The sequence below is a fragment of the Rhinatrema bivittatum genome, chromosome 16 (assembly GCF_901001135.1).
Source record: "Rhinatrema bivittatum chromosome 16, aRhiBiv1.1, whole genome shotgun sequence".
Taxonomy (NCBI): domain Eukaryota; kingdom Metazoa; phylum Chordata; class Amphibia; order Gymnophiona; family Rhinatrematidae; genus Rhinatrema; species Rhinatrema bivittatum.
In genome coordinates, this window is record NC_042630.1 from 28,102,623 (window position 1) to 28,117,481 (window position 14,859).

Sequence of the window (14,859 nt, forward strand, 5' to 3'; positions counted from 1 at the left end):
TTTGGAAGAAACGGAGAGTCCGTTCGTTGTTTTGCAGTATTTCGGTATTTTATTGTTCTGTTTTCTCGGTTGATAGTTTTGTTCCAGTTGGGGGTCTTTGCAGTTGCTCCCCGTTGGGGATGGGACCCTATCCGTTCCTACTTTGACATAACGTAAGACTGAGGGGCTGTGACAGGCGAGTGACCATATATGGGTAAGCCCGACAGGTCTTGCTCTGTCTCCATCTACTGGTGCGGAGTCACAACCCAGGTGTCCTGGACTGATCCTTGGTACTACAGGAACAAAAATTATCAGGTAAGAAACTAATTTTCCTTTTCAGTTCCTCCCCAAACAATTTTCCTTCATTTAAAGGGGAAATTACAGAGCTGAGATTTGAACCACATATTAGCTGACCAATTCTGCAACCACAGTAGACGTCGCACAGAGACCGCCACAACCCATATTCCTGGCCGAAGTCCAGCTCAGGTCATAAAGCACATCAGACTCATATGCATTCGCAGCCTCCACCTGAGTTGCCTATTAACACCAACATCTGCTGAAGACTTCTGGACCCAGCGTGAACAGGCCCTCTGCATCAGACTTCCACAGATCGCTGCTCGCAGGCTCAGCGCCGAGCCTTCAAACATAGTCTACCAATGAATCTCTAGCTTACAGTCCTGCACGTCCTTTAATGCTGACAAACCCAAAACCAGAATAGTCTTGTTGGTGATCGCCGAGACCCAAGTATCCACCTTCAACAATACCAGCAACTGCAGGATATCCTGTGTGAGGCGCTCTTCCTCCCCTGACACCTCCTTCCCCCGCCAAGGCCTCCAAGGGACTCAGATTGGCTGGGAATAGCAGTGGAAGGAGATCCCCCTCCCCCCACCACAAAGATAAGATGGCCACTGTTCCCACGGTAACCAGGAACAGCTCCACTTCTTCCCCCAATGCAGCCAAGGGCCTGCCAGACCCACGCTGTTGCTCAGAAGCTGCTGCGTTTGGTCCCGAATTGCCCTCTCCCCCAGAGAGGCAGAAGGAACACAGGCCGGTCCGGGAAAGTCGCACGTGCAACTCATCACACGGTGCATTTGCAACCGTGTGGCATGCTTCCGACTGCTGAGACCACAAGAGCCAGCTGTCGCCTAAGGGATTGAAACATGAGAGCCTGCGGAATACAGCCCCCATAAGACAGGGTATACATACCAACACCTTTTTCTTTAAACTTTGACAAAATAAGTACTTCCCTGCACTGAAGAGTGGCAGCAGGCTTCACTATCCCTTCTGGAGGAGAGGGAACTGGCTCCACTAGCTTTCTGCGTCCGGTTATGAAGGATCGAGCATACTAAGGGTCCCCAAACCCCCTGCTCGTCCACCTCAAAAGCAGGAGGGATGGCCCCACCAGGACCTACCAACCTCCTGGGAGAAAATCTCCAACTTTTTTTTTTTTTTAAACCTAGTTTCAGACTGCAGCTTTGCACCTCCACCATCTGCTGGAGTCAGAGAAATACTGAGGGACTGCAGGTGGCACACCACAATATGTGGCAGTGTCTCTGTCTCCATCTGCTGGAAGGGAGGCAAAACCCAGGAGTCTGGACTTATCTGGGTATGTGTACAGGGATTACCAACCCCTCCCGCTGACAGCTCAACCTGAGGGATGGCAGACTAAGAAACCTAACAGCTCAGGGAGCGTCTTTTCTTCTGTCCCTTCTTCCTTAACTGCAGGTTTGCACACCTCTACCGTTTCCTGGAGACAAATACTGAGGGACTGCAGGCGGCACTCAGTTATGTAGCAGTGCCTCAGTTTTTAGTTCTCTGCTTCAATCTGCTGGTAGGAATGCAAAACCTGTTTGTCTGGACTGATGTGGGGTATGGAACAGGAACAGCTGTATAATGGCTGCTCCCTAACTGAATGGTGGGTGTTACCGTAAGCCCACGTCTCACTTCTCTACCCCTGCCTCCTCACCACATGGGTGCATTAGCTGTAAATTCATTGCTGCTCTTCTAAGGTCGCTGCCACTTCTGTCCTGGCAAAGACACAGGGGATACAGCACTCTCGGCAGAAGTACCTTAAGGATCCTCCTCCAACTCAGTACTTAAGCTGCAGTAGAGAATGGGGCATTGAGGCACTTCAGCAGAGGTGATCCCTAGAGAAAACCTGTGGATATGGCTGGTTCTTCCTATGTAGTCTTTTGCCTAGGTCTTCTTTAATTTTGGTCATTTTCTTTTCTTTTTTTTTTTTTTTAAAGAATAGAAGATGTGTAGATTTCATTATAGTCAGCAAGCTCCTACTCCACCTGTAAGATATTCTTAAATACATTCTAGCATCCCAGGGCTCTCCTGAGCTGCTAACTAGGCCAGACCTAAGGCAGTGTGGTAGACTGCCACGCTCCCACCCACTCCTCATGGCACCATACACCCTCAGGTGAGGCAGGGTCCCATGGTGATACCAGGTCTCAAAAACAGCCCAGGGGCAGATGGGATTAGTCACGTTGTTAAATACCAGGGAAACAGATTTTGCTTAAGTCTTCAAGGCAAACCAGCCCAGTTAAAATAGTTTCAGCAGTCAGGTGACTGGAAACAAATTAAACTGGTTAGACTCCAAGGCATGCGCTCTCCTGCCTTAAGAGAAGATTTGGTTACGCTGAGCTTCAGGGAAGAAAAAAAAAAAGCCCACATCGACAAGCAGACACAGGAAGTCATGTTATCAGGTTTACTTTCACAAAGACTGTACAAAATGTTTATAAAACAATGGTGTGGGCAGATACATGGCATCCATTCCCCCCAAGGCCCCCAAAACTTGATACTATACAGAAAAAGCACGATCTGAAGGGGCAGTGTCCAGGCCTAATGGCAGGAGACGTTCACATGTAAGTCAACAAGCAAAATTATTCTCGTCTATTTACAACACACCCACTGTACAATCCCCAGCCTCAAGAAATGTATCATCTTTACATAATACATATTTATAATATCTCACATATTAACAGCTGTACAAGGTAGCAATTTTTTTTACAATTTGTGTGTATATATCTGTGTGTATATCTATAATATATACACACACACATATATATATAAAAAGCACCATAATCCTAATACCAGCTGGCAGGTTTTCCTTCACTAGTGTAGCCCAGCACGAAGGGATGTGTCACCGGCTGATGTCACGGTTAGTGTCCCAGACTTTGTGCTCAGTTCAGTTTTTAACTGGTCAAAGAAAGGATGCTTCAGGGCCTCAGCCAGCGTGATGCGCCTGGAAGGCTCGTACTCCAGCATGCTCTCAATCAGGTCAAAGAGCTGGTGGTGTTCCTCTGCCTCCGATGTCAGGTACCTCTGCAGGAAGGAAGAAGGGGGGGGGGGGTGTTAACAGCCCTGAAGGGCGACGCTCTCAAAGCAGCACAGACAATGGCTATTCCTAGAAAACCGTAACCTCTTCAGGTGCATAAGCAAATCTCAATTCGGGAAGGAATTCAAGATTCACCTTAGACGTACTGAAAAATCTCCGTGTTAAGTCAGACTTCTAGTGCTCTGCTCCTTCAAAAAGGAAGCAACACCAAACAAAAGAAATGGCACCCCACCCTTGTGCCAGCTTCTGTACTCTGGGCACCATCCAGTGTTAATTGGGTCAAAGCTCATTCCGTTGCACCCCCCCTGAGATCCACAGAATGCACACTGAAGCCAATATCCCATTCCCTGGGGTCCTGGTCAGAGCAGCCTCCCTGCCCAGTTTCACCCAAACTCCCCAGAAAGCGTAAAGGAATGGATGCAGGCTGGCCAGGCCTCCTGCCAACACTTCATGGCCACATATTCTTACCCGCAGGGGCTTACAGTTCTCTCGTACATATCTGCCAGCGGAGGTGCTCTCGTCCCAGTCCAGACGACCATGATAGAAATATTTCTGCTTCCTGCCAGGGAAGAAAGAGAACCGGAATTTTTCCACAATGGACGGACTGAAAAGTAAGCCTCACCCACCCAGATGAAACAATCAAATTCCAAAAAAAACTTTTCCATGTCTGATCAAGATTAAAAAAAAAAAAAAAAATATCCCTTACTAAAGATTAATCGTGGAAGGGAAGCGCGCGTCGCACTCACCTTGTCTTCCGAATCATCCGAGAAGGAAGGGGACCCAGGATCCTTTCCATCATGGCGAGGTGCTCTCGGTTGTCGTGGGTCTGAAAGAAAGATGGAAGGATGGAGTAGAAGAAGAGGGTTCACCACGTCCATCAGTCACAGTTTTTGCTGACTCCTGGCAGAAAAAGGTACTGGAAACGATAGCAGCGTGACCTACCCAGCTCACATCAGCTAATGGCAGGCAATGCTGGGCCTGAGAAACATCTAAGGGCTCCCCCAAGACCGATCCCTGGGAAAGGGTAGGAAGAGATCTAAAAAAAAAACCCCCAAAAAACCAAACCATCCCACTATGGAAGAATGTAATGGACAGGATTGCTCACCTGGAACAGGGTAAAGCCAACATAGTATTCAAATACAATGCAGCCAATGCTCCAGACATCACAGGGCTGCATCCATCCCAGCTCTGAGAGAGAGAAAAAAAATTGCTCTGTAAGAAAATCCTGCACCTCTTCATAATCTCTCCATTCTTCACGGCAGCAACTGATCAAACCTCGAGGACACGACTGCCAGCACCCTCTGGGATGCTGCAGTCCTAAGTTCCAACCTGAATTTGATATTCTGCTTTTCTAAGCTAATCTTAAGGCAGACTGCCATCAGCATTCAAGTCAAATTCCCATTTCAGTAGTGCACAGTTGATAAGCAAGGGGAAACAAGAGGGCATAGAAAAAAGGTTGGGGATTTTAACATTTTTATATCCCAACATTCGTTAACAACATCACATCAGTTTCCATAGAACAAAAATGCAGCACGAAGGCTTTACAATAAAACTGATTTTGAACCGGGGAGGGGAGATACTAAATAAAAGATGTTAGGAGGTAGGAAGGGGGAGATAAAGGGTGGGGGGGATTAGTGTAGGAAGGGAGAGGGAAGGGACGAAACCATGAGAGCAAGGGGGGGGAAAGCTGTAAATACATAGGGGTGTTAAGGGATATTTTATTTATTTATTTTTTGTTTTTATATACCGATCTTCCTACATTAGATGCAAATCAAACCGGTTTACATAGAACAAAAAGAAACTTGCCTGATGGCATTACATGAAACAATGAACATTTATGCAACTTTAAGTAACATAGTCAAAGAGAAGAAAAACCAAGTATACAATTTGAATTACATAGTAATCACGGTAAATAAGAATTGGGTAACACAGTAATGAAGGTCATAAGTAATAAAGTCTAACAAATGAATAAACCAACAATTTGTTGTCCTTGTACTAAGCTTAGTTAGGGAGAAGGAAAGAAGATAAGTAGAAATAGGAGCGGAGAATAGCGGAAGAACCAATAAAAAGGAAAGAAATAAAATAAAAAAAAATAAAATAAAGATAAAAATAAAATAATAAAATAAAGGAAAAGTAAAAAAAGTGACTGAGGGTCTCTTCAAAGGGAACCTGAGTAAATGAGAGAGACTAATAACATATCAAACCATATAAGTGAGAGAAATAGAGAGAGAGGTGTAGCAAGAGATTACATAATAATATAATATATATATATTATATATATATATTACAATAATCGTCTTAAAATTATGTACAATCAGTAGGTATATGATACTAATGTCGAGCGGAATATGTAAGACTGGTAACACGCAGGAGATATGAACTGGAATAAGTAATAATACATAACAAGCAAGAGAATTTACATTTTACAAATAAATCAGAACATTCAAAGCTTTGCATGGTACAGTAAGGGACTGTGAAAAATTGAGGGATGTAGGGTTATGAGGGTATCAAGGGTAGGCTTGTCCTTTGGGATAGTAGAAGGAATGGTAGCTCTACGAATCAGGGAAAGTGGAAGATGCTTTGGGGCAGGACCCCAGTGCTATGGAAGAGAAGGTCTCTGGGTAACGCTCTGGCTGTGCTTGGTGATGTGTCTTATGACCGAGCCCCCAGGAGATGAAATGAAATTTAGGGGAAGGCCTGACTGAGATGTGCTTCCTATCTTCTCTGGGGCCCTGCAGCCCAGAACATCTTGCATGGACACGATATAAACAGCCTCGGGGGTACATACCCAGTATCACCTCCGGGGCTCTGTAGTGTCTTGTGGAAACGATTGTGCTATGGTGCTCGTGATCAAATGTGGCACTGCCGAAGTCTACTACTCTGACAGCTGTGTTCTTCACATTTCGTTCATCTCTCTTCTTGCAGGCAAGGGGGTGTGAAATGGGGGTGGGGGATAAGTGGGGATTGGGGAACACAATGGAAAAAAAAGATTAAAAAAACCGCATGAATTAGGCAGTTTCCACTTTGCGTTTCTAGGTGCCCCTCCTACACATCAGAAACTAAAGGCAGGTAGTTATCCCTTAGCTGCAACTTTCTGCCCAAAGACTGTGCCACTAGCAGCTTGTGAATAGAGAATTACAGAAAGCCATTCTACACATCCTGAGAGAAATGCTGGTCATTCACACTAGTACTGCCACAAAGCAGAAATTGCTCACCTTCTCCAGACTGTAGGTCAGCTCATAATCTGAACTCACAAACAAGATGTTTTCTGGTTTGAGGTCTGTATGAGTGAGCTTGTTGTCGTGAAGGACTGAAGGTAGGGACAAAAAAAATAAAATCAGGCAAACCTAAGTACACATCCCAGTCCAGCCATGCCGAGCTGAAAACAATGCAAAAAGGTGCCTGGGAAGGGCATACTTACACTTCACGGCCTGGCACACCTGGTACGCCATGTGCCGCACTTGATGGAGAGGATAAGGCAGGTAATTGTTATCTTTCAGGAAATCAAAAGTGCTGAGGCCCAGGAGCTCAAAGGAGATGCACATATGGCCATGGTAATCAAACCAGTCAAACATCTGCACACACAAGCTGAGATATGAGAGAGAGAGAGAGAGAGAGAGCGCAGACGTCAGTAGATGCAGCAGCAGTTAAGGCCGAGGCCATACTGCAGTCAGGATCCATCCAGGATCACATTACAATCCTTTCATTATTCCAGCATAAGCACTGGCTGTGTCCGTGCCAGGTCCTTGCAGTAATGCCCCCTGCCGGAAGGCAAACTCTCAGCACATTTGGGAGCTGCCAGAGTAGCTTGGGACTGCAAATTTTGGGCCAGGCCTCCCAAGTCTCAGTTCCAACTGCACCATTCATAGCCATGCCCTGGAAGGCACTTTCCATCCCTGTATAAGTTGGCTATCACTAGGACTGCAGCCCAATTTCCCCTCCCAAACTTTCCTACATTCCCCTGGGGTTTGACATATTGGAGAAATTACTTACCTGATAATTTTGTTTTCCTTAGTGTAGACAGATGGACTCAGGACCAATGAGTTTATCCTCCCCTGCCAGCAGATGGAGACGGAGTCAGGTTTCAAAGCTGACATCACCCTAGATACACCCCTGAAGTGACTTCAGCCCTCCAGTATGGAAAAAACTTGATTAAAAACAGATAACCACAACTGTACTCAACCACACAAACACTGAACCCCAGTAAGATTATAGATGCCCTGATCTAGGGGCTGGATGACAGTTTACCCGTAATCTCTTGAAATAGATATCCACTCAGGGTGAATCCTTGGCACCGTTCTTGGGCAAACAGGGGCAGGATGCCGAGTCCATCTGTTTACACTAAGGAAACTGAAATTATCAGCAATGTAATTTCTCCATTTCCTAGCGCGTAGCCAGATGGACTCAGGACCAATGGGATGTACAAAAGCTACTCCCGATCACGGCGGGAGGCTGCCCGTGGTCTGGTTAACACCACCCTTGCAAAGGCTGCGTCCTCTCAGGCCTGTACGGCCAGGAAATAGAACCTGGAGAAGGGGTGCAAGAAGGACCCAGTCACCACTCGGCAGGTATCAATGGGGGACAGCAGTCTAATATCTGCCCTGGTGGAAGGTAATGGCTTTCCTGCCTCCACGTAGGCTCCTGTGACCACCTCCTTAATCCAGCGAGCTATGGTAGCCCGCCAAGCTGGTTCGCCCTGCTTCCTTACACTGTGAAGGACAAATAGGCGGGTCCGTCTTTTGGACCCGTTCTGAAACTTCCAGATACCACACATTCAAATGATGGAGGAGGCGATATTCCTCTGTGTCCCTGCACTTATTTAGGGAAGGCAACGAAATGGACTGATTCAAATGAAACTCTGAGACTGCCTTGGGCAAGAAGGATGGAACGGTACAAAGCTGTAATGCTTCTGGAGTCATTCGGAGGAATCGTTCCTGACACAATGCCTGCAGTTCAGAGATGCGATGTGCCGAGGATACAGCCACCAGGAACACCGCTTTCAGGGCTAGTAAATGCAAGGGAAGACGGACCCTGCCAAAAATTCCAATACTAGATTAAGATTCCATAAGGAAACCGGCCTCATAGGGGTGACCGAAGGTACTTCACCCCTTTCAGAAAACAGGCCACGTCTGATGAGCCAACAGGGAGGTTCCGTTCACCTTGCCCCTGAAACAGGAGAGAGCCGCTCCCAGAACCTTCAAGGAGTTAAGGGCCAAACCATTATTCAAGCCGTCCTGCAAAAATTCCAGTGGGATTCTGACCACCCAAGGAGGGGGGGGGGGGGGGGGCACCACGTTCCCCTCACCAGGCCTTAAAACTCTCCAGATCCGCAGACAGGCCAGGGACGAGGAGACCTTCCGAGCCCGGAGTAAGGTGGCAATTACCGCCACAGAATATCCTCACTTCATCAAGCGAGCCCTCAAGGGCCAGACTGAGACAGAATTGAGTCGGATCCTCGTAAAGGACTGGTCCCTGCTGTAGCAAGTCCCTGTACGATGGGAAGCACAGAGGGGTCTCCACCAGGAGTCTCTGCATACCACGGAGCTACTAGTAGGACTAATCCCCTGTGATACTCGATTCTGTGAATGATCCTGCCTAGCAGGGGCCACAGAGGGAAAGCATACAGCAACTATTCTTCCAGCCAGGTCTGAACGAAAGCATTGATCCCCAGGGACCACGGATCTCTTCTGCAACTGAAGCAGCGGGTAATCTTCACATTGTGAGATGCGGCCAGCAGGTGGATGGACAAGAGGCCCCAGTGATCTATCATCAGTTGAAAGGCTTCGGCCGACAACACCCACTCTTCTGGATCCAGACTCTCCCTGCTTAGAAAGTCTGCTCTGGCATGGTCTTTTCCTGCGATGTGCGAGAAAAGATCATCTGTAGATGTATTTCCGCCAATTCCCTAAGGAGGCCTATCTCTTGAGACACCTGCTGGCTCTTGGTTCCTCCCTGGTGGTTGATGTAGGCTACCGTCATTGAGTTGTCCGTCATTATGCGGACCGCTTGATCCTAGAGTCTGTGGCTGAATTGCATGCACACCAGCCTTACTGCCCGGACTTCCAGGTGATTAATTTTCCAGAGGGCCTCTTCCTACGTCCAATGCCCCTGGGTCGTGAGTTCCTGATAGTGAGCTTCCCAGCCCCGGAAGCTCGTGTCCGTTGTAAGAACCAGCCAGTTCGGAGAGGACAGGGACATCCCCCTGCTCAGATGAGCCTCCTGCAACCACCACTTGAGGTGAGAGCAGACTCCCAGGGGTAAGTGGAGCCGAATCAAATAGTCTTGAGACTGCGGGTTCCAAAGTGACAGCAGCTAGCGCTGAAGTGGGCACATGTGTGCTCTTGCCCATGGCACTACTTCCAAGGTTGCCACCATCAAACCGAGAACTTGGAGATAGCTCCACACCATCGGGTGTATTGTGTTCATAAAGTGACGCATCTGGGGCATCAAAGTCCGTATCCATATGTTCGGGAGGAAGATCTTGCCCTGCCTGGTGTCAAACTGGACTTCCAGATACTCCAACAACTGGGAAGGCTTGAGACTGCTCTTGTCCAGGTTTAGTACCCAACCGAGTTCCTCACGCAAAGAGGTCCCTCTGCTGGTCACCCAGAGACTTTCTTCCATGGACTTGGCCCAGATCAACCAGCCGTCCAAGTACGGGTGTACCAGGATTCCTTCTCTTCTCAATACTGCCGCCACGACCAACATAATCTTGGAAAATGTTCTTGGGGTGGTGGCTAGGCCAAAGGGCAGTGCCCAGAACTGATAATGGCGACCCAGTACGGCAAGGCATAGGAAGCATTTTTTGTTTTGTTTTTTTTAATTTATAATTTTTATTGCAATCCTTGAAAATAAGATGCGTAATGTATCACCAAAGATTATACACCAACAAGTATCAAGGACAGCATTTAAAGTCTACATATGAAATCCCCTGACACCCCCCCCCCCCCGGGCGTGCTGCAGTTCCAAACATCAGGCTACATAAATTAATGTAAATATCAATATACACAGGAGTTCACTCGTGATAAACTAATAGGTGTGCGAAAAACATGAATGAAGAAAATGCCCTGGGTAGTAAGCTAGAGGAGTATTATATGTAGGGTGTGCCTATCTCCAGGTTAAGTAAGGTGTCCAGACTAAATGAAACTTGCCCAGCCTATGGTTTTGTCTAATCTCTTCAAAACTTCTTGGATAGTAGTGGGATATGGTCTTTTCCAAGAGGCAGCAATCTCTGTCCTCATAGCAATACAGCAGTGCTGAATAAAAGTTTGAGTGGAAGATGGGAGAGCTTCATCTTGCATATGTAGGAGCGCTTGCTTTATAGTTAATTGGATAGGAACTTTTAAAATGAGAATGGATAATCGCTGCCAGGTGCGTTAAATATGTTTACAGTCCCACCACATATGGAGAAAGGAACCTGGCAACAAACTATTACACCAACACATCTCACTGATCTTGGGATTGAACTTGCTTAGTCAAAGAGGTTCCAGATACTACCTAAAGAGTACTTTATAGCTATGCTCAATTATAGAGGAAGAAATTGAGGCAGACTTGGTCCTCAAGAAAATCAGAGACCACTGTTCTTCAGAGAGCGATGTGCCTAAATCCCATTCCCAAGCAACTATGTGGGAAGGCTTGTTCTTTATCTGGGTATCTAACAATTTATAAATTTTAGATATCAAGCCCTTAACCAATGGGGTCGGGAACAATATCCCTCAAAGAGGGATCTCTGAGGGGATAATAGCGATTTCTTCCATATAATAGCTAGGAAGTGGTTAATCTGAAGATAGGATAAGAATTCGGAGTGGGGGAGACCATATGTCATATGAGAAGATGTGGTCCACCTGTGAGACCTCTAGCTTTCCATTCAGAAAAAGATAGGGTGTGTGTGCATGGGGAGAAAGTGGTGTTAAAAAGAGGATGAGTAAAAGTAAGAAGCAAAGCCTACCAATTTGTGCTTCCAGGCAAACATTCAAGGTGTGCCTAGTGGTGGGGGCTAGATTTGGACTAGGAATGCCTAGTTTGCCACATCATAGCTTACAGTGGCATGTTTTCTGCCCAGGTCCATTCGATTTGAACAGGAAAATTAGTTCTTACCTGATAATTTTCGATCCTGTAGTACCATGGATCAGTCCAGACCATGGGTTGAGCCTCCTGTCCAGCAGATGGAGACAGACTAAAACTGAAAGGGTATCCTATATGAGGACAGAGCCTACCCTGTAGCCCTTCAGTATAACCATTGTCAGAGCAGAAAAACATGAAGATAAACACCATGGAACAAGCAAGTAACAGAAGAACTCGAGCAATTAACAAGAGAACTCTTGAAACTTTGAACAAGTACAAACAGTGAATGAACTCTGTGTATGGACACTCTTGCATGAATGCCCACACAACCATCACATAGGGCCTTATTTTCCAAACGTATCACACGCGGTAAGGGACATTTCGCACGCGATACCAAAATGGGGGCGGAGTCGGCCCCGGAAGAGGAGTCGTCGGGGCAGACTCCGCGACGACAGTGAAAAGGTAACTGCCTTTTCCGCACCCAATAGCTACACCTCCTATAGTGGCGCTATTGGGTGCGAAACCCGCCCATTTCGGCCCCCGCCCCTCATCTTCTAAAGTATCGCAGGCCTGCGATACTTTAGAAAATGAGGCCCATAGATGCTTCCGGTGCCTCTTAGTAATGAACACATAGAAAAAAGAATCATGTGGAATACAGCATTTGAGGAATGGTTTAAGAAGCTTCGAGCAGAAAAGAAGACAGTAAAGGGAAGGGCGTCTGGACTGATCCGTGGTACTATAAGAACGAAAATTAATAGATAAGAACTAATTTTCCTTTCCCTGTACGTACCCGGATCAGTCCAGACCATGGGATGTACCAAAGCTTTCCTAAATAGGGTGGGACCTTGACAGCCCTGCTCGAAGTACCTGCTGACCAAAGGAACCAAATACTGGTGCCTGAACATCAAGGCGGTAATGTCGAGCAAAGTATGCAGAGACTGCCAAGTAGCTGCTCTACATATCTCCTGCGGAGAGACAGACTGGCTCTCCGCCCAAGAAGCAGCCTGAGAATGCAAGTAAGGAGCCTTAAGGCCCCTCCGGACGTCCCTGACAGATGTAAGCAGACGAGATCGCCTCCTTCAACCAGCGAGATATTGTAGTCTTAGAGGCCTGCTTGCCCCCGGTTGGGGCCACTCCATAAGACAAAAAGATGATCCGACACTCGGAAATCATTAGTTACCTGAAGATAATGCATGAGCACGCGTTTCACATCCAAACGGCGTAGATCATCCCTGCCAGAGCTTGCTATGTCTGCAGGAGAGAACGCGGGGAGCTCCACGACTGACTGACATGAAAGGAAGACACAACCTTCGGCAAGAACGATGGGACAGTCTTAAGAGAGACCCCGGAGTCCGAGAAACGTAAGAAGGGCAATGCTTGGATCTCAGACACCCGTCTGGCAGAGCAAATAGAGACCAAAAACACTGTCTTAAGCGTCAGATCTTTGAGGGTAGAACGGCGAAGGGGCTCAAAGGGAGCCTGAGAGAGAGAGCCCGGAGGACTCCACGAGGGACAAGTGGGACGCAACGGCGGCTTCAAATGTTTGACCCTCCTTGAGAAAACGGACAATATCCGGATGAGACGCAACCGCGTAGCCTTCAAGGCTTCCCAAGAGAGAGTAGAGGGCAGACACCTGTACACGGAGCAAGTCGAAGGAGAGGCCGCGCTGAAGAACGAGAAGACTTATCGAGACTGGAGCTGAATGTGCCATAACACCCGCTTCCTCGCAGACAAGCTCGAAGACCTTCCAAACCCGGATATAGGCGAGGGAAGTAGAAGATTTGCGAGCCCGCAAAATAGTGGAGATGACGTCCTCAGCATATCCCCTCTGCCTCAGCATCCGCCATTCAAAAGCCATGCCGCAAGACAAAAGCGATCCGCCTAGTCGAAAAATACAGGACCTTGTCGGAGGAGGTATTGAAGATGGCTGAGACGAAGAGGACCATCCGATGCGAGGTTGACTAGGTCCGCAAACCACGGTCTGCGAGGCCACTCGGGAACTACGAGAATGACCGGACCTCTGTGATGCTCTATCCGTCTGAGCACTTTCCCTATGAGGGGCCAAGGAGGAAATATGTACAGAAGGACATCGCGCGGCCAAGGAAGGACCAGAGCATCTACCCCTTCCGAGCAGTGCTCCCTCCAGCGGCTGAAGAACCTGGGAGCCTTGGCATTGTTCAGGGTTGCCATCAAGTCCAGATGCGGAGGACCCCACCTGCTGATGATCAGGACCATGGTGCCGGACAACTCCCACTCACCTGGATCCAGACGCTGACGACTCAAAAAGTCAGCTTGAACATTCTCTTTGCCTGTGATGTGAGAATCCGTGAGGCACTCCAGGTGTCGCTCTGCCCACGCGAGGAGCTGACTTGCTTCCAGGGCCACCAGGCGACTCCTGGTCCCCCCCTAGCGATTGATATAAGCCACGGTGGTAGAGTTGTCCGAGAGCACCTGGACTGCCCATCGTTGAAGCTCATTTGGGGGTAGTATGCCTGGTCGAAAAATATGGGACCCTGACGAAGACGCTGCCGAAGGTGACTCAAACGAACTTGGCCGTCCACCGCGAGGTCGACGACATCGGCAAACCATGGCCGTCGTGGTCACTCCGGAGCTACCAGGATCACCGGGCTGCGATGCACCTCTACCCGATGCAGGACTTTTCCCGACTAGGGGCCACGGGGAAAACATGTACAGTAGAATGTCCCCAGGCCAAGGAAGAACCAGAGTATCCACTCCTTCCACACCGTGTTCCCGTCTGCGGCTGAAGCGCGGAGCCTTCGCATTCCGCTGCGTCGCCATTAGGTCGAGATAGGGAACCCCCCACCTGTGGACCAGTATCGACATTGCTTCCTTGGATAGTTCCCACTCTCCGGGGTCTATGCGTTGTCTGCTCAAGAAGTCCGCCTGCACATTGTCCAAGCCAGCGATGTGAGACGCTGCGAGGCGGGCTAGGTACTGCTCTGCCCAGGCCATGAGCTTGTCCGTCTCCCGAGAGACATGACGACTCTTTGTTCCTCCTTGCCAATTGATATACGCCACCGTGGTAGCGTTGTCTGACAGGATCCATGCTGCCCTGTGGCGCACCAAGGGAAGAATCTTTTCAATGCTGGGGGGGGGGGGGGGGGGGAAAGAGGGGCTCCCGAGTGAAGTGGAACAGGAATGGGCCCTGTGACCGTCCCCCTACCGCGGGGATGTCCTCCGGAGTCAATACAGGAGGAGCCGGGAAGAAATCCCCCTGCAGGCTGCCATTTGAGTGCGCTTCCTCAGCGTCTCCGGAAATCAAAATGGCTACTGCGCTCGGCACGAAGGGGGCCGACCCGCCGGACAATAGTCGCGTATGCGACCGCAAGGCCTGTCGTTCCTCCACTCTCGAGGAGCCCCCCCCCCCGGGGAGGCACAGAGAGCAAATCCCTTCGCGGGAGACCCGCATCCTGGGCTCCCCACAGGCGGAGCATCGCGCTGGGAGTCGAGCA

The 14,859-nt window shown here is 48.6% G+C and overlaps 1 protein-coding gene across 1 annotated transcript in view; it reads right to left on the minus strand.

Annotated features, from left to right (window-relative positions):
- Window positions 1-2,678: 2,678 nt before the first annotated feature.
- Window positions 2,679-14,859, minus strand: part of CLK2 (CDC like kinase 2) — a 41,307-nt gene continuing 29,126 nt past the window's right edge. The window contains 8 exon segments of the mRNA XM_029581419.1: window positions 2,679-3,171; window positions 3,174-3,309; window positions 3,791-3,881; window positions 4,069-4,148; window positions 4,428-4,510; window positions 6,111-6,237; window positions 6,538-6,632; window positions 6,744-6,910. Of these exon segments, the coding sequence (XP_029437279.1) occupies window positions 3,128-3,171; window positions 3,174-3,309; window positions 3,791-3,881; window positions 4,069-4,148; window positions 4,428-4,510; window positions 6,111-6,237; window positions 6,538-6,632; window positions 6,744-6,910 (823 nt within the window). The 3' untranslated portion in view covers window positions 2,679-3,127.